Here is a 26,140-nt window from a genome sequence, read left to right on the forward strand (position 1 = left end):
TCTCAAAAAGTACACAGTAATATTTCATGTAATTTGAGATGGTAATAGAGGAGGTCAACTTAAAATAGGATCAAGTGTCAAAAGAGTGTTACCCAGCTGCTATCTAATTTAAAGACAGTTCAAAAATGAAAAAAAGACGAATATAATGGCAATATTACTAACTTTACCTTCAAGTATCTCAAAAAGTACACAGTAATATTTCATGTAAATGTACAAGTTAATAGAGGAGATCAGATTTAAATAGGACCAAGTGTCAAAAGAGTGTTACCCATCTGCTATCTGATTTAAAGAGAGTTCAAATATTGATAAAAGACACTTCAAATGATGATCAGTGCCTTTTTGGCTGTACAGCCCCTTTTACCGTAATACCCAACATAGAGGCGCATTTCCTTTTGAAATGCGGTCCACATGACCGCAGTGATGGGGACATGGGGACATGGGGGATGGGTGTCTGAACTTTCGCATTGTCTTTCACCAATACAAAAGCAACTCGACACATGTCTGTGTTTTTTCATATTTTCAGTGTTTCAGATCAACTGTAGCATCGATTAAAGGCAGTAACTGTCAAAAGGGATCGGTTCTGCGGTTAAAGGGGTTGTTATGTAAGACACATAGACGACGTTATTACATCCTCGTCAATCAGGTATGTTCTGTTCGGTAAGTACCGCCGACACGCTGTAGGTGGCGCCAATGCGACTCATGGGTGAAATGAAGCAGATCAACAGAAGAAGAACGTGTCTTCGTCGATGACGAGGTAGCGACGAGGAGACATGGCGGAAACAAGTCTGGGTAAGATTTAAACGAAAGAAGAAATAAAAAATACTTACTGCACAGTACTTAGTAAAACGTATTATTTCCCCACAGCTGCTTCCAGACTTTAAAGTTGAAATCTGAAACGGGATCTAAAAGCTGCAGCCATGCATCAGAGCTGCTTAGAATTAATCAAAGTACAGATTTTTTTGCACTTTCCTATTGAACTTGCTTGATTCTTGTTGTTCTGGGTATTTTCCCTCTTGGTTGATTGCACTTATTGTAACGTTTGAATAAAAGCGTCAGTAAACGTATTTCATTTCCGGGTTGTCAGCATGGACCCATTCAAGTGGTGTCACTTTTCTCTTAAAGTGACCCGCAGCAGTAAATAAAATTGCGAAGTTGATCACAAATGAGTACAAATGCGTTATAAGGAAAGTAACTCCTGCAGAATGAACATGTAGGCGTCTATACTGTATGAGTGTTGTATTACTAATGCGTTAAGCAGTGCCAGATGGAGATTCAGCCTATTTGAAGTATTTATATGCTGTTGGTGTCCGTGCACAAAGTATAATGTCCCTGCCATCGCTGGCCATTGCATAATGTATGTTGATGGGGTGTAGACGAGTCTCATTATCCTCATTGTGTCCATTCTCTTGTTGTTATTGTCCAATAAAACGAACACCTGCAATGCAATTCTGTGCACCAAAACATCACCTCAATGACAACTGTGAACAAATTGCCATTTGGTGCAACTACTGGAATTAACTGTTTGTAGGAATCGATATCTCATCTTTTTATTAGGTCATATTTGTTCAAACTAGTGAGAACAACTAAAAAATGTAATAATACTCTGGAAAGATCAAGCCCCAAAACCGGTGCATCCTGCATTTCCCTCAATGCAGCTCTGTACCACCATCCGTTACCCCGGTAACCCACATCTTGAACGTATTTCTTCTTAAATAAAATGTGTCTTCTCCCCTCCCAGGTGTTTCTGGTGCAGTGAAGACTATCCTGCAAAGTGCAGCGGCGGGTTTTGCTTTCGGAGAAGTCGCTTTGCTCGCCGCTGAGCCCTCGCTGACCACGGATGGCGTCCTCCTGACCGCCGCGACTCTGGCGGCCGGGCGGGTCGGCTCCACGGGCGCCGGGGTGGTGGCGGCGTGCCTCGCCTTCTCCTCCGCGCTCGTTTCCCTCGGCAGCGGTTTCCTCCTTGCCGCCGCGGTCACCAAGCTGTTGACCAAAGGCGGAGTCACACGGTCAGCGGAGGCCACGGCGGGAGCCTGCGTCGCGGCGGGGGCCGTCGCCACTGGCCTAGTAGCCGGGATCCTCCCGCCGTGGGTCTACGTCGGCGCTCAGGCCGTTCTGGTCCTTCTGGTGGTCTCCAACTCCAACATCAACGACATGACCACCGCTCTGGCGATCATCTTCGTCACTCTCTACCTCTGCGTAGCTTATGGGCGAACGGGCGTGTTCCTCGGACTGTTCCTCGCGGGGCTGAGCGTGTCGGTGCTCTGCGCCCTCCGAAAGGCTCTGGCCGAGAGGATGTCACGGAGGGCGAAATCGAAAACCGAGTGCAAACTTTTAGAGCGGATATTCTTCTACTCCGTCGTCGTGGGGGCGCTGGGCTTCTTCGTGGGCCTGGGGGCCGGCGAAGCGGGAGAGGCGTCCGAAGCGGAGATGGCGCTGATGCTGCAGTCGGTCCTGTGGGTGGCGTACGTGGCCGCGGGGCTGCTGGGGGCCGGCCTGGGGACGGTGGTCACGGTGGGGCTGCGGCCGGAGGCGGCTGGGACGGTGGCCGTCGGAGCCGCCGTGGTATCCTCGGCCTCCCTGAGGGCCGTCGTGCACTTGAGCGCCTCGTTGGGGACCCGGAGCAGCGTGGGGGCGGCGCTGGGAGCGGCCGCGGCCGCCGGGGTTTCCCTCGGAGCCGCAAGCGTGGCGGCGAAGGCGGCGTTCGGGGCCAGAAACTCCACTTTAGCAGCCATCGGCTCGGTCGCTCTCGGCGCGGTCGCGGCCATGCGAGGCGGCGCGCTGGCGGCGTCCGCCCCGACGACGTCCGAGCTTGTCACCGTCACCCTGGTCGCGGCGGGCTCGTTTCTGCTGGGGGCCCCCAAGAGCCCTTTCCACACCCAGGTAAACCTGCAAGTGGGCCTCGTCGCGGGGCCGGAGCTCATTCGAGGAGTCGGCATGGAGACGCTCACGGCGGCGTCGGCGCCTTTCGGAGCCGGGGCACTCGGGGCCGCGGCGTTGGCTACCGCGGCCCTGGGGAGGGTGGGCACCGCGGGGATTGCGGTGGCTGTATTGTTGGCTATGGGAAGCGTTCTCAGTGGCATCATAGGAAACTCTCCGCCAACAACAAACGCACGCAGAGACTGAGTTTACATCTCTGTCTGGACCCAAAGGCCACGCTCTAAGGAGCTACGTGTGTGTGTGTGTGTGTGTGTGTGTGTGTGTGTGTGTGTGTGTGTGTGTGTGCGTGTGTGTGTTCACCTGATGATCAAATCTGTGATGGAAAGCTTATGGAAGCTTGATGAATAAAATCATTGTTTATTGTAATTAAAGCGTGTGTATTTTGTGGATTATTTCATTATGTTTGTTACACTGGAGGATAAGATGACGTGTCAGTTGGAGCTGTGATGATCCCTTCTCTTCACACCACCTTTGCTACATTTCCCAAGACATGACCGTAAGGGGGGGAGTTACTTTGCATTCATCGTAGCAACAGTAACAGGGGACCTGCTGTTTAGAAATAGGAGGGGGGGGGGGCGAGAGAGAAGCAAAGAATAACGTCAGTAGCTGGAACAGCATCCTGGAGTAGAGTCTGTTCTGCAGATTATGAAAAGGAACGGATTTACCCAAGTAAGATGCCCCTGAAATGATATTACGCTCTCTGAAGAGATGATATGAATGCATTCGGATGGATATCCACCTGTGGCTCAGGGTTCTGTTGGTCTACCATGACGTCACACAGGACCGCAGCAGCAACAAAGCAGAAGTTTTTCCACCGAGACAACCTGGGGACGCAGCAGCAACTCCAGGACTGAGGGGCTTTTTTAAAGGAAGTTAACGACACCCAGCATTATGTAACGTGGTAATCATTGTTATGGTTAAACCAGTCATTTATTTCAACCTGGTATTTAATTATTATTGCAAAAGAAATGAACAAAAGTAAGTAAACAATGTAATTTTCTCCAAAAGTTGCTCAAAGATGGGACGCGCGGCCACTTTTTCACTTTTTTTTGCCATTTTGCGCATCTGGGGATTAATCGACTTCAGTATTACCCGGTGAACCAAGAGGACCGCCTCTCTCAGGGGAACCATGTCCGTGGACCGGGCTCGAACCTCGCCGCCGGAGCAGTCCGCAGAGTACTCAGCGGAGTATTCCGCGCAGGTGCCCGGGTCGCGGGACGTCACCGTGGTTCAGTCGCGCGGCTGCGGATGCCTGCCGCGCGCCGCGCGCCTCAAGTTCGCGCCCGAGTCGCTGGAGAGAATTTACCAAAACTACTTTCGCCGACAGAGGCAAGAGAACCTGCTCGTGTTGGCGGTGTTCGCGGCGCTCTTCAACGGCTTCGTCGTCCTCATGTGCGCGGTGGCGTACACGCGGGACAAGCTGGCGATGGTGGTGGTCGCGGCGGTGGGGCTGGCCGCGGACCTGGCGCTTTACGCGCTGTGCCGGCTGGACCTGCTGCGCGCGTCGCCGGTTTTGCGCGGCGCGGTGCCGTACGTCCTGTGGCTGATGGTCGCCGTGCACGTGCTGTGTTACGCGGGCCTGAACCACGAGCGTTTCCCCCACGCCAGCGACGCCGTGGGCTGGCAGGCGTTCTTCAGCTTCTGCAGCTTCCTGACGCTTCCGCTGAATCTGGCGCCGCTGCTGCTCCTCACGGCCATCGCCTGCGCGACGCACACCTTGGTTCTGGGCGTCGCCGTGGCCAAGAGGCTCGAGGACAACCTGCAGGGGCACGTGCTGGCGAGACAGGTAAATATGACCGTGGGCAGTGAAGTCGATGAATGACAGCCCACCTGAAAAGAGGCCCCACGGTGCCACGCAGTGGTGGGAAGCTACGGGGGAGAGTTGGTGTGTGATGACATGCGTCCATGCATTATTTTAGAGAGAAGCCAAAGGTGTTGGGAAACACTGTTTGAGAGAGATGGATGAAATGTTGGCTTGTTAAACACTTTTTTAATGCAGCTTCTGGTTTTAAGATGAAATGTGCTCCTAAATTTGATTTTGAAACAATGATTCCAAATTAATTTGGTTTTTAAAAAATGGTAAAAATGATTACAAAATTGTTTCTTTAATATTAAATATCTGTAAACATTGACAGTTACCTTTGTGCTATGTATGAGATGCATTATATGACAAAGCAGCGTGTGTTAAATTGTCCACAAAGAAAGAACATTTTGATCAAACAGTTTAGATAGAGCATTTAATTGTTCCTCCTGAAATGACATCATAATTGTTGCTCATTTTCTTTAAAAAGCGGTTCCCTCACACAGTTCTGTCATCGGTCGCTGAAACTTAAAAGTCCAATTGAAAAGGGTTGAAGTAAAGACAACAGCTAATGCAGGGACAGCATGAGGACGCATGCATGCACGCAAACACGTCCTCTGACCCTCTCCTCAGCTCTTAGCCAACTGGATGCTGAACCTGTGCGCGGCCACGGTGGGCGTGATGTCCTACTACATGGCGGACAGGAAGTACAGGACGGCGTTCCTGGAGGCCCGTCAGTCCCTGGGGGTGAAACTCACGCTGGAGGAGCAGAGCACCCAGCAGGTGAGCGCCTCACGCTTCTGCTCAGTTGCGATAATGCGTTTCCTTGTTTTGGGTCAAACACACACACACACACACACACACGTTCACACTAAGTGCGAACACACCCGTGAGGTGGGACACCCTCTGCTGCCTAATTACTGTGTGTTTTGCTCTGCTCGGGGCTAAAAGGATGATTAGAGACACTTGTTTTCACCAGCAGAGCCACCGTCAGGGACACGATGCAGTCGGACTCAGCTCCGTGACAAAGACCTAGAGTCAAATTGTAAAAAGATATGATCGGATATTTCTAAGTTAAATATACGTTTCCCTTCCCATTAACATATCAATCTCTTTTGATGCTGCTTTTTTCTATTTTATTCCTTTAACAAGCCCCTTTCTGTATAATGAGAACGTTGTTAATGGTCACCGGTTAAGAATGCTAATTGAATGCGGGAAAAGAATAATGGTGAATAACAAAATGATGGAGGAGAGAGAATTAAACAACTCCCAAATTGCCTTTACCTCGGGGGGTGTTGGTAGAAGACGTGAAGGCGCAGCCAACCATTTGACAGGATCTTTCTTCAGATCCCTTTACTCCTTCAGTCATGCTATGCACACACACACACACACACACACACACACACACACACACACACACACACACAAATTGATATTTCCTGTCAGCACGGAACATGACAAAACTGAGCGTGCTCCAACTGTGGCTCCGCACAGGAGGAGCTGTTACTCTCCATCCTGCCCAAACACATCGCCGATGAGATGCTGCAGGGGATGAAGAGCCAGGCCGATCAGAACGAGGTCCAGCAGCAGCAGTTCAACACCATGTACATGTACCGCCACGAAAACGTCAGGTAGGGGGGACGGGGGGGGGTTTGGATGATATCCTTTACGCTGTAAGGTTGTTTCAGCGCGTTAAAACATTAGATTTGCAAACCTCTTCCCTTGTGTTGCAGCATCTTGTTTGCGGACATCGTGGGCTTCACCCAGCTGTCCTCCACCTGCAGCGCCCATGAGCTCGTGAAGCTGCTCAACGAGCTGTTCGCCCGCTTCGATAAACTGGCAGAAGTTAGTTCCTTTTCTCTAGCTCACAGCACTGTGGTTGCACGGATGAATAGAATGCTCCGGTTTTAAATAAAACGCGATGAAAGGCCCCTCTGAAGATCCTCTTTCAGTGTCAAAAACACAATGAAGTCTCCTCCGGGATGAAATGATAACGGGATGAAGTGTCCCATGGGATACCCGTTCAGTGGAGCAAGTGGTGGTAAACATGCTTTGAAATGCTCTACTGGTGAATAAAAATGGGATTAAGTGCCTTCTGCGGTACTTGCAGACAGCCTGAGTCCTTGTTTCTCTTTGGTAGTCTGGTAGAAATGCTGGTAGATTTCCCCATGATTTACATCCATAATCCCGTTTTCCAGATTGACTTGTTTTGAACCTCTCTCACTCTGTGGCAGGAGCATCACCAACTGAGGATCAAGATCCTCGGAGACTGTTACTACTGCATCTGCGGGCTCCCCGACTTCAGGAATGACCACGCTGCCTGCTCCATCATGATGGGCCTGGCCATGGTCGACGCCATCTCGTGAGCGCTCATTTCGTTTGGCACAACACAAATCGGTTTGCCCTGTGTATGACCCGAAGAGGCGTTTAAACTTTACCCGAGAGTTAGGAAAATTGGTCAAGAATTGAGAATATTTGAATGTTTATTCAAAGCCGATGAGACGCGAGCAAACGGGGTGGACGCGTCAGAGTATGGGGCGCCATTTACATTTAACATTTTCATTTACATTTAACATTTTTATATAACATTTACATTTATATTTAACATTTACATTTATATATAACATTTAACATTTACATTTAACATTTATTATTTAACAACTTTGTGTTACTGCCAAACATTGTACTTTGGAAAAGTAAAGTAAAAAAAATATTTTGCCTCTAAATGTTTGAAAAAATGTGAAAATTGTCCTGCTGTTTTTATTCACGTGATAACGTGAAATGTACGGAAACTGTGCGGGATTTTAGAACATTTTACAAACGGCGCCCATATCAGAGACCCTCTTGTTTTCCCTCCGGGCTCCAGGTACGTGCGAGAGAAGACCAAAACGGACGTGGACATGCGCGTGGGCGTCCACTCGGGCACCGTGCTGGGAGGCGTGCTCGGCCAGAAGAGGTGGCAGTTCGACGTCTGGTCCACGGACGTCACCGTGGCCAACAAGATGGAATCCGGGGGGATTCCTGGGTGAGAAGCGACCTTTGTTTTCAAAGACCAGGTGAGCCGATCAGATTCTCTCATGCGCTCGGGGTTTTCACGGCGAGGGGGGCGGGCGGGGGGGGGTTCGATGTGCCACACACAGGAGGGTGCACATTTCCCAGACCACCAAGGACAGTCTGCACGGGGAATTTGAACTGGAGCTGGGGGATGGAGGAGAGAGGTGCGAGTACCTGCTGGAGAAAGGCATCGACACTTACTTGGTTCTGGTGCCTAACCAGGTGGCGAATGGGCTCAGTCGACATGTGAGTTACTACTTTCTTTAAGGGAAATTATGGTTTTTTAACCCACAAACATCAAATAGGATATTTCCTGTTTTTATAGAGAAATGTCATTTTCTCAGTTCCGTTTTACGACCCGGCTGGAGGCCTAATGTTTGGGTTTTGTCCGTTGGTCCGTTCCAAAAGTTTCCTGAAATTTGTCTTTTGGAACGGACCCATTTTCAGCTAAACTTGACTGGTTGGTGGAGACATTCACCTGTAAAATGATAGATGTTGCCCCTGCGTCTCTGCCCCCAGAAATCCGGCACATTGTCAAACAGAAATTCAAACCAGTTAATCAACACTACAGCAACCAATGGGAATGCAGCCTCATCCCAATCCACGCCCACTGAGTCCAAACAGGAGGTGAAGTATAATAAATGTCTTAAGTATGTTGACATGATTTCATAGAAACAATCACATAAATCTCCATTACATTAAATGCACAGGTGTTATCTGAAAAAAAGGTCCCTAAATTAATTCTCCATTTCCAATCTCTCTTTTTGATGATGACAACATCAGAGGAACAAGGCTGTCGAGGAGCAAGTGATCAACAGACGTTTACAGCAGGAGCTGCTGGACAGAGAAACACAGCAAATGTAAAAAGAATCGGACAAATACAAAAGAAAGATGAGTAAAGCAGAAGGTCGAAGGGGGTAACGTCTTCTTCGTGCTCCTCGCAGAATGAAGGATCACCAGATCAACCCGCTGTCGCTGCGTTTTCTGGATGCAAAGTTGGAGGAGCAGTACTCCTCGGAGAAGGAGAAGCGGAGCGGAGCGGCCTTCTGCTGCTGCATCGTGGTGCTCTTCTTCATCGCAGCAATGGAGGTGTTCATAGACCCACTGTGAGTTCATCCTGCATCGCTTACAATCTCATGAATTACACACAAGTTGGCATTTAAACGAGTTATAAATTACATACATTAGTGCACATCGTTGGGAGGTTGATTGAAGATGTGTGCGCTCTTGTTGCAGGTTGGCTGTGAACTACGTGACTCTCGCAGTAGGCGAGGTGTTGTTGCTCATCCTCACGCTGTGCTCCCTGGCTGCCATCTTTCCCAGGGTGAGGAAAGATCATTAGTGTCCGTGGTTGTGGTGCGATTGAAAGCGGAGTTTATTCTTTGTTTGTTTGTTTTCACAGATGTTCTCTAAGAGGTTGGTGTCTTTCTCGGTGTGGATTGATCGCACGCGGTGGGCCAGAAACACCTGGGCCATGGCGGCCATATTTGTTCTCACCATGGCTGTGATCGCTGACATGGTACGGCTGTTTGTTGCTCTCGTACGCGGTGGGCGTTTTAATAACACCAAAGCATGAAGTGAATCATCGTATTAATTCATCCCCGGGTGTGTGTGTGTGCACCAGTCTATTTGCGTGTTTCCACTTTGTCCCCCCCCATCAAACCATCGGCGCCTTTTTACGTGTGTCTGACTGCGTGCTCCCAGTGGGATCCATTAGCCGTCGGCTCATTTGTCTTCGGGCCCCCCCGGGGGGAGGGGAAGGGGGAGAGGGGAGAGGGGGGGGGGGGGGGGCAGCCGGGTGCACACGCCACCGCCTTGCCGAGAGGTCTGACAGGCACAGAGGACGCTGAAGTGAACATTCGTTTCTCTGTCTGCCAAAAAAATCGCTGAAGGAAAAGTAGCCCTGCTGCTCGTATTGTTTCCATCGTTCAAATCGTCGCTGTTGTTAAGTAAGTAAATAAAAAATGAGTCATGCCTTGGATCCCTGACTTTCGCAGCTGAGCTGTGCTCCGCCGTCCCTTCGCGTCTTCAACAGCACCTCCGGCCCCGTGTTGGAGTCACTGGGGGACCGAGGCTGTGCAGACAACCCAAAGCACTACAGCTTCATGGCTGTGATGTCACTCATCGCCACCGCCATGTTGGTGCAGGTCGGCCACCTCATCAAACTGGGCCTCATGGTGCTGGTCGTCACGGCGACTGGTGCTGTCAATATCTACAGCTGGCGGGACATATATGACCTGTATGACTATATGCAGTTTCCCTCAAACAGGTGAGAGACGGGAAAAGCAAATCAAATGAACAGGGTTTAAATGTCATTTTATTGAAAATACTTAAGCCGGTGAAGAACAATAATGCGATGTTCATGTTGTTGTTTACAGAACATCCATAGTACCATCCAAGTACCTGATGACCGTGATGATCGTTGTCATGATGATCGACTTCTACCTCTTTGCCCGTCACGTGAGTCATTGCCTCCTGTCAGACCCATCAGATGTTCTCCTCACTTCCTCTAAATATTACACAACCTTCTCTGTGGGTGTGTGTGTGTGTGTGTGTGTGTGTGTGTGTGTGTGTGTGTGTGTGTGCGCGCGCCCAGCTGGAGCTCCAGTCCAGGAAGCTGTTCCTGTGGAAGATGGGTGTGCACGACCAGAAGGAGAGGGTGTTTGAGATGAGACGCTGGAACGAAGCGCTGGTCACCAACATGCTGCCGGAGCACGTGGCCAAACACTTCCTGGGCACTAAAAAGCGAGATGAGGTGCATAAGAGCCATTCCAAGCCTACACCTTCTTCAGTTGAGGCCGAGACAACTGGTCTAGAGCTACTCAATGCAATATTGTTTATTACAGTAATTTAGTGCCATCTTGAGGTGTGTTTCAAAATGACACATCCAAGCTTTCCGCTGGTCTAATGAATTATCACCAATCACGTCGTTTGTCATTTTCAGGACCTTTACAGCCAGTCCTACAATGAAACAGGCGTGATGTTTGCGTCCATCCCCAACTTTTCTGACTTCTACACCGAGGAGAGCATCAACAACGGGGGCCTCGAGTGTCTCAGGATTCTCAACGAGATCATCTCTGACTTTGACAGCGTGAGTACCAGCGGCATCTGCCACGTGCTGAACACCTGCCTTCTAACCCGGTCTCCCCTACTTCTTCCCCCCCCCCCCCCAAGTTGCTGGACAGGGACGATTTCCGCTACATCACTAAGATCAAGACAATAGGCAGCACCTACATGGCTGCATCGGGACTCACCCCAGAGAGCAACACCAACGAATACAGCAACCGCAAGGTAATAGAACAGTCAGGTTGCGACCTGCACTGCTGGCGATGTGGTAACGGTGATTGAGTGAGTGACTGCGGGAAGTTGCGCTGCTGCTCCACAGCCGGAGGACCAGTCGCTGATCGAGCGCTGGCAACACCTCTCCGACCTGGCGGACTTCGCCTTGGCCATGAAGGTCACCCTGAACAACCTGAACAAACAGTCCTTCAACAACTTCATGCTTCGGATCGGTTAGTGTGTGTGTGTGTGTGTGTGTGTGTGTGTGTGTTTGAGCACATCGGGAAGCTTTGTGTGCTTGTGTTTCCATGTTTGCCGTCCCCGTCTAGGTCTGAACAAGGGGGGAGTTTTGGCTGGAGTAATTGGAGCTCGCAAACCTCACTACGATATCTGGGGCAACACGGTCAACGTGGCCAGCAGAATGGAGTCCACCGGAGTGATGGGAAACATCCAGGTAGCACACATACAAAACACGCTTGAATATATCCTGTTATTAGTCTTCTCCTCTTTAGGTCAAGCTTCCATTCCATTTGTTCTGCTCCACCCTCAGGTGGTGGAGGACTGCTACGACATCCTGAAGGAGTATGGCTTCCGCTTCATCCGGAGAGGGCCTATATTCGTCAAAGGGAAAGGGGACCTGCTGACCTTCTTCATGAAAGGAAAAGACAAACCCAGGAGCAACGGCGGTCCAGTGACCACCGTCCTGCCGCACCAAGTCGGCGACCAGTGAACGTTCTCAACCCCCGGGTGAAAAGCCACTAATGGCAAGATGAGCCCGGGGGACAATGTCCACTTGGCCCATTTTCTCTCATATACACATCATACAATTATAAGCATTACAGCTGTGGAATACCATTTCACCCATAAAGAAACGTAATACGGTAAACCGATGGTGTATAATTGTACATAATTCCGAAATGCATTTGGCAATGAGAATAACCAGCTGGGGACAGATATATAAAACGCTCTCCCTTGTTTAATCTATTTTGTTTATATTTTTGATTTAGCTAAACATTGCGCTTAATCACACTGTACCTCTGTGGTAATAAAAAATGTTTGAGTTATGTTTTTGAGATTACTGTGCTGATCACTCTGTTTTTAGAATTGTTATACACTATAATAAGGCAAGATTTAAAATAACATTATACCATATAGGATCCATTATATATTGCTAATGAAATAAGTTACATGCTAAATGTTAGCATGTTGCTACTACTATGTTCCCATACTAAAGTTATGCACTGTTACAAGACATGGGCAGGTCAACAGTGCTGGAACAGTAATCTAATCACAAATACGATTATTGTCCCTGGCCAGTTGTTTCTATTCAGTTCTTTGATTTATTCCTTAATTAATTTACACATATGACTTTAATTAGACTTAGTCAGTTAGTTTGGAAAGCCAGGTTACAAATGGGCCAGGACAATCAAGTTAAAAAGTCTGTGGGCGGATTAAATGTATATTTCTGTTAGTGTTTCTTTTTATATGAATAATACTTTAACAACAATAATGATGATGATGATGATGACTACCTGGAACAAAAATATATATTACGGTGGTGAAATGAGCACACCTGACGAGAGGTTCAACGTGGTATAAAATAGGATCAAATCAATTCATTAACTTGATTTTTCCTACAGGTAAATGCTGCAGTTAAATATTCAAATAAGATGTTGCTACTTATTTTTTGTACTTCAGATTTTGTAATCTCGAACAGAAGCTCTTAAAACGTAATGCATCGTGATTGTTTAAAAAAAAATAGAACAGACGAACAAAAATCAAAACAAAAAACACAATAGATTTACATTAGACTTTGCGTATTCTAGTAGATAGTTGATATAAGTTAGGAGTGGTTTAAAAAATGTAAAAGCTGCACACCTGTGGAAATTGCATATGAGGTTGCAAAGTTATTCACAATATATTAAAGCCAAGTCTCTGGAGGCATTCAAATGTGATTTTTCTTTTTATTGTTAACAATCATTATGGTAACTAGATTCTCATGCGCCACCCATGGATTATTCTACCCGGAAGCTCGGTAGTGTAGGAATTTCCGGTTACGTCAGAGCGTCAGGACTCCATTAGAGCTGCAGCTGATTTGAGAGAAACAACAACAAAAACGGGCTAACTGTCAGCGCTCTTATAGTGACAGTCCGTTCAGAGTCAGACACCGAGGCCTCAGATCTGGAAGCTTAACCTAAATTTCCCACCCGGAGCTCCGCCGGCTTCTAACCACGGCCGCTCTCGGTGAGGAAACTCTGGCCTCCGCTTCCTCCTCCTCCGACTCGGACACCGGCGGAGCGTCGCCGCCCCCGCGGAAGAAGCACCGAGCCTCGGCGGCGGAGGGAGCAGGAGAGCCCGGGGCTTCAGCGGTTATAACAGGCCTCTCCGGAATCGTTTTAGGACTTGCCACTCACTCTCCACACTCTCAAGCCACCTCTACCATCCACTTTAACCGAAGTGTCGTCAACAACCTCAGCAGCAGTATGCAGGCAAACGGGGCAGGACAGGGACAAGATTCTTCAGAGCTCTCCTGCCTTAACAGCGCACAAAACGGGGAGTCATCCTCGGCCGGAGGAACGCACTCCAACGGGCTTCTCTCCAGCACGGACAACGGGAATAGCGTCGGTACCAGTAACGGGTCTTCGGCCGGGCCCGCTTCGGGGACTTCGGCTTCCTCCGCGGCTTCGGGCTCGGAGGTCGGCTCTCTGAAAAAGAAAAAACGACTATCGCAGGCGGAGGAAGATGTCATACGATTAATAGGGCAACATCTCCACGGACTGGGGCTGAAGTAAGTTTATTCGAAGTCGGACAAGAACCCAATGTACAAAAAAAACAAAAAAAGCCCATAACGTTAGTGCTGACGGCTCGAGGTGTCGTCGACATTGCTGCTTGTTTCGCGTGAATCTGCCGGATAGCAGATGGCAAAAGCGCTATTAGTGCGTTTAACAGACACAAACATGGGGGGATGGGATAGTTAGCCCGTGAGCTCGGCAGTTGGTAGAAAGAAGGGGTCCATCTTGCACAATAACAGTTAGCTTGGTGGCTAACTGCGCTAGCCTGCGCCGAGGTGTTATGTCCCGACGTTAAGCCCTCACGCAAATCACAAATGACAAATTTAACCTGTTTTTTTTTTAACAAATCCATCGCGGGTCTTAGAATGCGCGTTGACAGGCTGTGATGCGTTGGCTTTATTGACGTTGTAGATTTCAAACTGAATTTAAAAAAAAAGGCATTACATAATCTAACGTTGATTCAGAGGTCCGGTGATTTAATGTATTTCTTAAGCGTAAAACGAATGTCATGTGAATGTATAAACACGGCTTAGCTCGTTGGCTACGTGCACATGCACGATCATGGAGTTTGCGCCGTGATGTTACATGTTGTGCGTTTCGATCCTATTTGCAGAATGTGCGGACGAAGCCTCAATACGGCGATCGCCGATGTCGGTTTGTTGCCCAGGTGGTGGTGGTGGTTGTTGTTGTTGTTGTTTGTTTTTTTTAAATCATTTTCTTTCTTTCTTTTTGGAAGAGCGCTTGGATGTCACGTTAATCGGTCTACCACACTGTACCGACCAGCATGGTTATTTTAGTATTCCGAGTGCGCCGTTTGCTCGTCCCGAGCTGTCATGATCTCAACCCGTTTATTCACCCAGTGCATCACTATTTTAGACTGCTGTCTTGCGTTCTTCGACAGGTCATTCGTTGCCTCTTTGTGAATTTTTGACGCTGTCACTTTGCCACCGATGTGTCAACAGTCCCCAACAGTGACGCGCCTGTACCGTGGTATACTTTTTTTTTTTTTTTTTTTTTTTTTACTCCAAGCGATCGATACTGTGCGCGACATTCGGAACCTCGATTGGACCCAAAATTGTTCTCTTTTTTTTTTTTTTTATTGCGGCTGAAGAATGCGCTTTCTAGCAGGCCTTTCAGGAGGCAGCTCTGTGTTTGAATCTAATTTTAGCACAGTAGTGGGTGAGTGGGGGGGGGGGTCGAGAAATGTACCTAACGTTAGCAAAAACCAAGTGGCTGTGGCAGGCCACAGTTGAACAGGCCAGACGTCCGTGGAAATCTACGGCATCCATCTGAGAAGGTGCAGCGTCCATTACGGGGCTTTTACAGAAGACCCGCTTAACGGAGCTATGTTTACACGCAGGGTGGGCCCCCCGGGGACACGCATGACGTCGGGCTGGTATGAAACAGAGCCCCTACATTTCAGCTGGGGAAATGCAAGAGAAATCAGTGTTGCAGTCAGCTGGATGAGAGGCCCAACACAGCTGCTGCGCCACTCCGTTGGTACCTGAGAATGATGTCATCGTGCCGAAGGTGTCAGCCACCCCCCCCCCCCCCCCCGCCCCCCAACCCACTTTTACTATCTCACACACACAAAAGGAACATATCTCAGTTGAGTTTTGGACAGATGGTTATGGTCGGTGGTTGACAGGATCGTGCCTACTGCAGTGGAAGCTCGGTTCACGTTACTGAACCTCCGACTGTGCACAAATGACGCTCTGGTGACACAACTGCTCCGACTGGCTTCCCCAGACGCCGTAGGCCTTGAACCTGTCCTTTCATTGTCACTGAATCGTGTTGTTATTGTCCCGGTCCTGATATGGTTTGTAAATATCCTCCCTTTTATTTGAAATGCTCGTAAAACACTGCACACAGTCACAGGGTCCAAATGCCAAAGGGGGCCAGATCATGCCTTAATATGCCTAGAAATACCACCTCATGTGACTATGATGATCTAACTTTTCCTCACTATACTATTGAGCTCACATTTTCTTTGTCCCAAAAGTCCACGTGTGCTGCGTTTATATTCCAGCCTAACTTTCTCTGCCCCCCCCCCCTCCCTCATCTCTCTGTGTCTCTGCAGTCAGACAGTTGACCTGCTGATGCAGGAATCAGGCTGCCGACTGGAACACTCTTCTGCTACCAAATTCCGCAACCATGTCATGGAGGGAGAGTGGGACAAGGTTTGTCTTTTGGTTACCGCGGTTACATAAAAGTACACTCCTTGATAGACGGGTAACTGGTGAGTGTTATTATTCAGAAACGAGCATACAAGTATCTAATTTACAACGGTGTCTATATAAACTAACCTCATTCCTGTTAAGAAGTGTTGGAGGAGGCCTGTGAGAGTTTTTATAGTGGTAATAATAATAAGTCTGCATTAGGTCACAGTTGCACAACCTTTTTTATATGAATAATACTTTGTTCATTTTTTTAGTACATATTTCTGATGAGTACCAATGAAATAAACAATGACTAATGGGTCTTACTGTCGACATGCTGGTGCTTCTTATTATTGCCAACTGAAAAATCTAACATCTGGTCATATATAATGTTAGCTGGGTCAAAGGGTCTTGAATTATTAAGGAAAAACTGGTCGTTGTTATGATAAATTAAGCACTTTTTTTTGTCATTTCTGTAGCAAAATGGAGAGCTAGATGTCTAGTAATGGGCACTTCATTATGTTAAAAGATCCTGAGCACCTTTAGCGTAGCAGAGCATTGCTGAAGGACGTTGTGAGGCCTCTTATTAGGGCCGATAATGTGCACCATCAATAATGTGTCAAACATTAGGTTCATATTAGCATAGTTCCAGACATTTCTGTGTAATTGGCTTTTAAATCAACACTCTCAGCTGAATTACTCCGTCCCGCAGCAGAATTACTCATTCCAACATTTAAGAGCTGAGGTTATCTAAAAAGGAAAAAGTACCCATTCCATTAAACATGCCATTTGTAATCTTTTGGAATAATGACCTTACGTCATTAACACCAGCACTAAGGAAAATAGAGGTGCCTTTTGGGTTGTGCTTTCCACAAACCAATCGTGAGCCAACCACAGTTTTGATTGGGGAAGAAGTCAGTATTTGTTTAATACGTATTCATATTTCTTTGTCACAGTACATTGACATTAGAGTTATTGTCATATCCTGAATTTACTCATCTTAATCCATAAATAAGACAGTGATCTGTTTGAATGCCTTTGTGAATTATTTTTTTCTGTAAACTGCTGAGCTGACCTTTTCTCTCTCTCTCTCTCTCTCTCTCTCTCTCTCTCTCTGTCTCTGTCTCTCTCTGTCTCTCCCCTCCATCGCCCTCCCTTTGTTTTGATCCAGGCTGAGAATGATCTCAATGAGCTGAGAGCACTGATGCATTCTCCCAATGCCATTGTGGTAAGCTCCCCTTGAACTCAACTGAATGACACCAGTCGGTTAGAAGGCAAAACTGGAGGTTCTAGAATGGTACCGTTATAATGCAAGGCTGCAGGTTCTTGCTGTGCATCGCTGAAAGCAAAATAAATGTTTGTGGATGACACAGCAGGATGGAGACAATGATCTCATTGAGATCATATGTATGGAATAAATACCCAACTTCTCAAAGCAACATTTGGTTAGACTTTGTGAGGATGTTTTTTTTTCTTCCTGCTTTTTCCCTTTAGTTTGTCCTTGGATTGATGAAAACTAATTAAAACACAGAATTGACACAGGACTGTTCATGTTATTTCTTGATGAATTTGATTCCTAGTGTATGTTCTATGCAACTAGAGGCTTTATGATTAGCTGATATTGGGGGGGTTGCAAATGCATAAATAGTAATTGCAGTGCAGAAAATGGGCAAATATGTTTTCAAATGGTACGTACATTGTACTCTGATTGCTAGTATATTTTCTTCAATTTTAGTATATGTGTTTATTACATAATATATAACTTTCAGAATTCAATTTCGTAGAAATAAATATGTAATATTTGAAAAGTATCAGCCAATATACTAGTTTTGAAAAGTTACAGAAGCCATTTATTTGTTCTGAACTGTATGTAGAGCATCCAAAACCGAAAAAACAGACAAATATAGAAGTCTTCCTGAAGTTGTTGTTTTGACAAAATATTCTAAAAGAACATGGATTATATACTAATTGCTAAAATGTTGGACAGTAATGGAAATGGAGCGAATTAGCCCCAGCTAGCATGCTAATGAGCAGACAGAATTAGCTTAAAAAATGGTCCCTTGTGTCTTAAGAGTCTGCTCAAAAATCTGTCCAACTGCCATCACCAGCTGGGTGATTTGAGAAAAGGGGCCAAAGCAGTTGGTTTTAAACTGTAAGGGAAACTGTGGGTAGCCATTTTAGGTCTTGAGTTGTAGCGAGTCGGTGTTGTCCTTGTCAACACGACCTTCACGTTACTCCTTGTCGACAGTTCACTTGTGGCACAGTTCTGGTGGAGAGCTGGCTGTGTGTGTGTGTGTGTGTGTGTTGTTTGGAGACCCTTTGTGGGTGGGTGTTGCCTTTTATAAATTCATGTGGATTGAACCGTTGTCAGGGGCCACAGCTCCTTCTGCACACCTGAGATAAGCCGGAGACTCTCGATACCGTTACATTTCTTTTTCTATCTCAAGTGTTTACGCTGTAAAGTAGGCTAGTGGCATTGCTGTGTGTCTTGCACCACTATAAAGGAGTTCTTAGCATGAAAACACGATGCCACCATTTTTCTAATTTTATGCCCAGTGATACTTGTCATTTGGGATACTTTCTTTTTTAAAAATAGGATTCCAGATGGTTTTTATTGCAATGCACAGCTGTAACATTTCAAAACATGAAGCTTAATGTCCCGCTACAGTCGAGCCGTTGGACCGGTGCTTAGCAATAGCAGGAGGAACCTGACACAGCCGTATAAGCTTTTTAGTCTCGCTCCTTAAAAAAAAAAAAAAAAAAGAATAAAAAAAGATAATCTTCTCTATATTTTTCTCCCACTTTTGCTTAGCGTATGAAGTTCCTGTTGCTGCAGCAGAAGTACCTCGAATATCTGGAGGATGGAAAAGTCCTGGAGGCTCTGCAGGTGCTCCGAGGAGAGCTGACGCCGCTCAAGTACAACACAGACCGCATCCACGTACTCAGCGGGTACGTTTTACAGGTTCCATGTCCACCCGTTCATTTACAGTTACAGGATTAATTATAGGCTGGGGACGCCTGTTTTTGGTACTGATGTGTATTTATCTTCTATGGAGAGGGAAAACATGACTATAGTCAACAATCACAGGGCCTTTAAGATCTTTCCACTGTTGAACCCTGATTCCTGTTTTTTCTTGTTCCCGAACTGGCCCGACTTTGATTGCTTTTCCCGGAATGTTCACATCGATGGATTGAATCAATGTCGGGCCTGTTTCTGTGAACAGACAACCGCCCCGTTTTCTTTATCCCTGATCTATGTGCTCATGTACCTCCTACAGGTACCTCATGTGCAGCCACGCTGAGGACCTGAAGGCCAAGGCAGAGTGGGAGGGCAAAGGCACCGCGTCACGCTGCAGACTGCTGGACAAGTTACAGAGTGAGGAGCCGCATATCTATGCACTATACCCCCCCCCCCCCCCTCCCTCCCCCGGAGCCGACACGCATGTTACATATCGACATCACTACTAAAATGCCACAATATAAATTATCGCTCTGCAGCGTACCTGCCGCCTTCTGTGATGCTGCCCCCTCGGCGGATGCAGACCCTCCTGCGGCAGGCGGTGGAGCTGCAGAGGGACCGCTGCCTCTATCACAACACCAAGCTGGACAGTAATCTGGACTCGGTCTCCCTCCTCCTCGATCACGTCTGCAGCAGGTTGGTTTCCGCACAGGTAGCATGCTACTCGGGGCCCTTCGAGACTTCAATTTTGGATTGTCAAACTGCATCAGTTCCCATGTCGAGGCACAGAAGGCCTTGCTTTCTCAACTCATTTGTCGACTCATAACTTTTACGGCTTTCTATTTTATTTCTACGTTTTGTTTTTGTCGGTCTCACCGAGACGCCCCGAGCAGCGTTCTCCTCCGATATGGCCGTCATTGTGGTTTCATAAGTTTGAACCTTTGAACGTGTTGAGATACTGACAGCTAAGAAGAGCCACTATTTCTAATTTGCATAATGACAATTTTAACCCTTTTTTTGGCTTTTTTCCCCTATCACAGGAAGCAGTTCCCCTGTTACACTCAACAGATTCTGACAGAGCACTGCAACGAGGTGTGGTTCTGCAAGTTCTCAAATGACGGCACCAAGCTCGCCACCGGCTCCAAAGACACTACAGTCATAATTTGGCAAGTGGACCCGGTGAGTGTGAAAACAGCCTTAAATCAACACATTTCTAGTCCAAAGCTCAAAGGCCCTGCTGTGATGTCATCAGGGCTTTTACATTGATTTATTGGAAATTTTAACAAATATGCATCCTACAGTTATGTACTTTCTTAGAATTTCTCATGTTTATATGTAATATGCCTGTCAACACAGCTTTTTTTTATTTGAAGTCTTCGATAATGAGACATTATCTTTAGAAATACATAACATTCCACTTTTATCTTCTACAACTTTTTTCATCACTCATAATAAAAATGTTTTGCATCATTAGCATTAAAATGTGGTCGTATTTTTCTATAAGGAACACTGGTGTTTTTTTTTTTAGTTGAAGGCACATTTACTCTATCTACCAAATGACATTTCAGTCCATTATCAGACATCTGGAATAGTTAAGAAATCCTTTAACCTTGCGGATCCTTTGACATGAAATGAGGACAAAGAAATCCTTCTCTTTGACTTCCTTTCCCTTGATGTCCTGAGACTTCAATGGGCCCTTTGACATTGGTTTGAAAACTTATACCGGAGGCCGTGAGAATTAATTTCCTCATAGTCCTCTTCCCCCCCCCCCCCCCCCTGTCTTCATGTAGGAGAGCCACCAGTTGAAGCTGCTGCGGACCCTGGAGGGTCATGCGTACGGCGTCTCTTATTTAGCCTGGAGTCCGGATGACACCTACCTGATCGCCTGCGGACCCGACGACTGCTCCGAGCTGTGGCTCTGGAATGTTCAGGTACCTTTTGACGAGCGCGTCATACCCCGCCGCACATCATCCTGTACGTGTTCCACTTGTCGAACAACGCATGTTTCCGCGAAACGGGGCCGCGTGTTTCACACAAGTGTTAAGCACTTGTACCCAAACGCATCGGGAGCTGGTTAATCCGTGCCGTAGGCCTCCCATAGATCCTCTGTGGGCTGACTGCACTCGATCCACCCCCCCCCCCCCCCCCACCCCCCTCTCTCACTTAATGTTTCTTCTTGCTGTCTCCCCCCCCCCCCCCCCCCCCCCCCTTCCTCCATTATTTTCCACTGCTCGTGTTTTTCTGACCGACTCTGCCGCTACCCTTGATGAGCAGACGGGGGAGCTGCGGACCAAAATGTCCCAGTCCCATGAAGACAGTCTGACCAGCGTGGCCTGGAATCCTGATGGCAAACGCTTTGTCACCGGAGGACAGAGGGGGCAGTTTTATCAGTGTGTAAGTGGAGGCGCCATTTTCTCCAAAGAGGGTTATTGTGATGGAATAACACAGTATTGATGTTGTAATCAATGCTTAACTGTGTGTCTGTTCATTAGTGTATATATTGATTTATTGTATTGATCAGACAGATGAAGAATAAGCTGTGTTAAAAATGCTGAATTACTAACTTTAACCAGGTTGCTTTAAGCTGGATGAGTATTACAATATTTATTTTTAGCATGTTTCTTTCATGTATTTTGGCGTGCTGCATTTGACTTTGTATACTTTTGTATAGCTGATGATGATAATGATGTGTGTGTGTGTGTGTGCTAAAATCCGCACACCTCTCATGATGAGAGGAAGGAAAGCAGTTTGACCTTAACCTTGACCTCGCAGCCTCGCGTTTGGTAAACACTCTTCTCGGTTTCAGGACCTAGACGGTAACCTGTTGGACTCCTGGGAGGGCGTGCGGGTGCAGTGTCTGTGGTGCCTGGGTGATGGCAGAGCAGTGCTGGCCTCCGACACCCACCAACGTATCAGGGGCTACAACTTCGAGGACCTTACGGACAGAAACATGTATGTACCCACTCTGGCCGTCTTCTATCTCGACTGAGGTTGAATTATTAGCCTGATGGCCTGTGTTTTGTTTCCACGTCCTTTACAGAGTTCAGGAGGACCACCCCATTATGTCTTTTACTGTTTCAAAGAACGGAAGATTAGCTTTGTTAAATGTAGCAACTCAGGTAAGCTTTTTGACCAACTCCATATTTGAGATTGATTTGCTTCTGAAGAGCACGTTGTTTGGAGAGCAACTGTGCCGGGTGTTTCAGCACTTATAGGCTGTTCCTCCACTAACGTTCCCGTAGGGAGTGCACCTGTGGGACCTTCAGGACCGAGTGCTGGTGAGGAAATACCAAGGTGTGACCCAGGGCTTCTACACCATCCACTCCTGCTTCGGAGGACACAACGAAGACTTTATCGCCAGCGGCAGCGAAGGTACAGTCGGCAGAGAAAACGCATTGACAGGGCAAGCAGGCTGACTTTTTCCAATCTCGCTCTGTGGCCATTGGGAGCGAAGTGTCTCGCTGGGAGCATTGTGTTTAATTAAAAAAAAGCAGCCAGGCCTCGCTCCGTGTGACGCGTTTACTCACATAAACCCACCCTTTCATAGTTTCCCTTTAATCCTCAACTATCCCTGTGATCTCGTAAATCCATTCACTTCCGCCTGCCCGGTTGCCTTTTGTCCCCCCCCCCCCCCTCTCCACAGACCACAAAGTGTACATCTGGCACAGGCGTGGAGAACTGCCCATCGCCGAGCTAACGGGCCACACGCGCACCGTCAACTGCGTGAGCTGGAACCCGGCCATCCCGGGACTCATGGCCTCCGCCTCAGATGACGGCACCGTGCGCGTCTGGGGTCCCGCGCCCTTTCTCGACACACAAGAGGCGGACGGACTCACCGGTAACTTTTCCCCCGATAGCGAGTAAACGTTGTTTTTTTTTTAACCGCCCCAAAATGATGGTCGCAGCTTTATGGTGACACTTGGATGGCTTTTAGGTAACAACGTCACGGCTGTGATGTTCTTAAGTGACACGGTGTCTCTATATTTGCCTGATGTCTTTTGTTCTTCTTTCTTTTCTTTTTTTTCTCCTCAGAAAACTGCAGTAACATGGACAGTTGATAGTCACTTATGGAGCAGATGACATCTGTCTTTAACAACAATCCAAGAATCCCAGAATAAAACTAAAATCTAAAACGGGCAAATCCAAATCCAACGCCGACCTAAAGCAAGAAATAGCAAACAAAAAGTCACCAAGACAAAAGAGAAAACTAAAGTGAGTAAAAATTTGTCTCCTGACGGGCCTTGAGAAAACGGTGGAGGTGACGCACGGACACCCTGAAAATTCGGGTCCTCGACCAAAACCTGATCCCCGACCAAGAGGAAAGCCAGTCGATGCCCAGCGGGATACGAACCCCGCTCCCCACTGGCGAGCTGGAGCGGCTTGTTGTCCTGATCCAACCGACCCGTCTTCACCCCACCACCCCCCCCCCCTCCACCCCACCCCACACCCCCTGCTACATGGTCACCGGCCATGCAAGGGTCTTGGAGCCTGGAGCACATCGAGTCCCAGCGATGCCCCCAGACTGACGGCGCAGACCAGCCGTCTTCTCATTGGACCGCATCTGTCTGCCTGTTTGTCTCGCGCACCATCGCCTGTATGATGTCTCCACGGACACGGGTGGGGTATTGTTGGGGGGGAGGGTGGTGCGTAGGGGGATATAGCAACTCTTCTGTGTGTGTATTCTCCTCTTCCCCCACGCTCTCGCTATATTCTTCGCATTCGATCAGTTGGAAGAAGGCTGAAAAATCCGCCGTGGGGGGAAAAAAAACAACAAAAAAACTGACCGACCAGCTGACAAAGAACACAAAAAAAAGGCTATGCTCAATGTTGGAATTTTTTTATAATAGTCATAGCGTAATTCTCATTTAAGAGGTGAATCTTAGCTGAAGTAGTGCCCGTGGAAAGCTTTAGCGCCAAGATTCCACTTTGTGTTTCTCGACATTAGAAAGAAAAAAAAAAAAAAACTTTTAATTCCTTAATTTAACTTCTAACAAAGACAGTGGCTGTAATGTCTCCAGCTGACATCCCTCCCCCCCCCTCCCCCAGTCTCACTCCCCTGCTCCCTGCCCCCCCCCCCCTTTTGTCGAGCTATCTACCGCACAACTCCATGACATCTGCCTAGGAGGAGATGGACGGAGGGATTCACAGTTCACATATCAACGGCGGCTGGGGGGGGGGGGGGGGTCCACGTCCACGTCCACGTCCACGTCCACGTCCACTGTCAGGACACATGCTTTGACCTTTACCCAAAAGACACGCTCTCGGATGTGAAAGAGTTTCAAGTGCGAGTTGGACTGCACACCGGTGACTGCCCTCTGTGTGTGTGTGTGTGTGTGTGTGTGTGTGTGTGTGTGTGTGTGTGTGTGTGTGTGTGTGTGTGTGTGTGTGTGTGTGTGTGTGTGTGTGTGTGTGTGTGTGTGTGTGTGTGTGTGTGTGTGTGTGTGTGTGTGTGTGTGTGTGTGTGTGTGTGTGTGTGTGTGTGTGTGTGCGTGTGTGTGAGACCTGACATTTGTTCGCGCAGGTGTAATTGCCGCTTGTTTTTTTTGTTTTTTTGTATGCGTGTTCAATTCACACCAGCAGAAGGTTCACCCCCCCCCCTCCTCCTCCTCCTCCTCCTCCCCCCTCCGTGCTCCTAATCCCGTAGTAAAATTGTAAAGAGGATTTTAAACCAATTCTAAGTTATCCAAAGCTCCGTCGGGACCTCTATCTGTGGAACAAGGAATATGTGAGCACCGTTTTGCAAAAGAAAATCTTTTCTTTAATCTGGGGCTATAATTTTTACATTCTAATTTTTTTGTTGTTTTTCTCCTTTACCGAGTGGCCCTGAGTTATTGGCAGCGGATCGCCTAGTGTGGGTAAAAAGAAGAAGAAGAAGAAGAAGAGAAAAAAAAAAAGGATGAGCAGTTTGAGTGAGGCATGTTTAAAAAAAAAAAAAAGCTGTAAAACTGTTGTGTCATTAGCGAAGGGGTCATTTCATATGAGAAGTTATTGATTGTAATTTGTGGACGAGTAGTAGTTGGCACGGCCGTAGAGACGAGAGGCACCAACAACCAGAAGCACCCCCCCCCCAACCCCCCCCCACGCTGTAATCCTAAAACACACACACACACACACACTCTGCCTTCCTGTTCATACAGTTGCACACAAATCTTCGGTCCGTATCCCCCCCCCCCCCCCCCCCCCTCCTCACCAACTGCACTGGCATAAATCCAGGAGCTAGTCACAGTCTTGTCCTCTCGGCCCGGTGGGGGACGGCTCACAGGTTTGGAAATGGCACGGACTCTGAGCTGAAGGAATGGAACCCTCGCCACGCCGCGGGCAGTGACCCGTCGTCCTGTAGACTTTGCGGAACTGAACGTGGGCCCCCCTCAGAGGGCATAGCAGCACGAGGGCCACTCTTGGAACTTAGAGAGAAGTCAGCGTTACGTTAAACACCCCCCCCCCCCCCCCACACACCCCCACACCCCCCTCCCTTTGCTCTCTGGCCAATTTATTCTGTGCTCAATGCGCCCCGTTCAAAGCTTTCTTCCTCCCTTTTTGAGGGTATGTAATGACTATTTGCTACAGACTGATATACAGTAAAACATGTTTAAAATCAGCGCTTTTCTGTCTGTTTTTATTGAACTTTTTTGTTACATCAATGTTTTTGTTCACATTATATCATTTTTTGGTTTACCTTTATCCCTGTATGATCATATTAAAATATAACCAGACATTTGGAGTCCTTATTTCTTTTGTAGTCTTTATAGCCCCCCTGTTATTATTTCATATATAAATCAATATTTTGTTTTTTAGTTGCATTTTAGTGCATTTTATCTCCTAATACAAATGAATATGCACAGTAACACCCATGCCAGTTAGAGTGGGAAGTGTTTCTACGGAGTGTGTTACCTACGACTAAATCAGGTTTGAGCTAACCCCCCCCCCCCTCGCCTTTTCAAGAGTTTCCTTTATGTGAAAATCTGTGTAATGAAATGAACTCTCTCTCTCACTCTTGGTGTGCCATTGTTGAACGACCCTCATTGAAGCCAAGTCCCCTGAAAGCACACTGGTGTTATTTTTCCGTGTCGTGGTCTCTTATATCCCCCCCCCCCCCCCCCCCCCCACTTTGGAAACCTGTGTCTCAACTCCTGGACTGCAGAATGGACTCCTCTTCCAC

General features: G+C 47.6%; 3 protein-coding genes across 3 annotated transcripts; all 3 read left to right on the plus strand.

Annotated features, from left to right (window-relative positions):
- Nucleotides 1–448: 448 nt before the first annotated feature.
- On the plus strand, nt 449–3,420 carry LOC119194577 (uncharacterized). Its single transcript, XM_037448706.2, has 2 exons — nt 449–789; nt 1,739–3,420. The coding sequence occupies exons 1-2, from the start codon at nt 771–773 to the stop codon at nt 3,121–3,123; spliced, it is 1,404 nt and encodes a 467-aa protein (XP_037304603.1). The 5' UTR covers nt 449–770; the 3' UTR covers nt 3,124–3,420.
- Nucleotides 3,421–3,584: 164 nt separating this feature from the next.
- LOC119194580 (adenylate cyclase type 3-like) lies at nt 3,585–12,323 on the plus strand. Its single transcript, XM_037448709.2, has 20 exons — nt 3,585–4,723; nt 5,372–5,521; nt 6,233–6,369; nt 6,472–6,583; nt 6,973–7,100; nt 7,605–7,763; nt 7,879–8,038; nt 8,312–8,419; nt 8,576–8,652; nt 8,737–8,898; nt 9,029–9,116; nt 9,195–9,311; nt 9,790–10,061; nt 10,171–10,252; nt 10,389–10,547; nt 10,737–10,883; nt 10,967–11,083; nt 11,178–11,304; nt 11,401–11,525; nt 11,622–12,323. The coding sequence occupies exons 1-20, from the start codon at nt 4,067–4,069 to the stop codon at nt 11,799–11,801; spliced, it is 3,264 nt and encodes a 1,087-aa protein (XP_037304606.2). The 5' UTR covers nt 3,585–4,066; the 3' UTR covers nt 11,802–12,323.
- Nucleotides 12,324–13,102: 779 nt separating this feature from the next.
- Nucleotides 13,103–25,696, plus strand: wdr26b (WD repeat domain 26b). The gene is made up of 14 exons (XM_037448705.2): nt 13,103–13,859; nt 15,944–16,043; nt 17,194–17,250; nt 18,835–18,971; nt 19,301–19,398; nt 19,521–19,677; nt 20,022–20,160; nt 20,772–20,912; nt 21,256–21,375; nt 21,788–21,933; nt 22,022–22,100; nt 22,224–22,353; nt 22,625–22,819; nt 23,014–25,696. Exons 1-14 carry the CDS (start codon nt 13,555–13,557, stop codon nt 23,037–23,039), a joined length of 1,830 nt encoding a protein of 609 aa, XP_037304602.1. The 5' UTR covers nt 13,103–13,554; the 3' UTR covers nt 23,040–25,696.
- The last annotated feature ends 444 nt before the right edge of the window (nt 25,697–26,140 follow it).

The sequence above is a fragment of the Pungitius pungitius genome, chromosome 20, assembly GCF_949316345.1.
Source record: "Pungitius pungitius chromosome 20, fPunPun2.1, whole genome shotgun sequence".
NCBI lineage: Eukaryota > Metazoa > Chordata > Actinopteri > Perciformes > Gasterosteidae > Pungitius > Pungitius pungitius.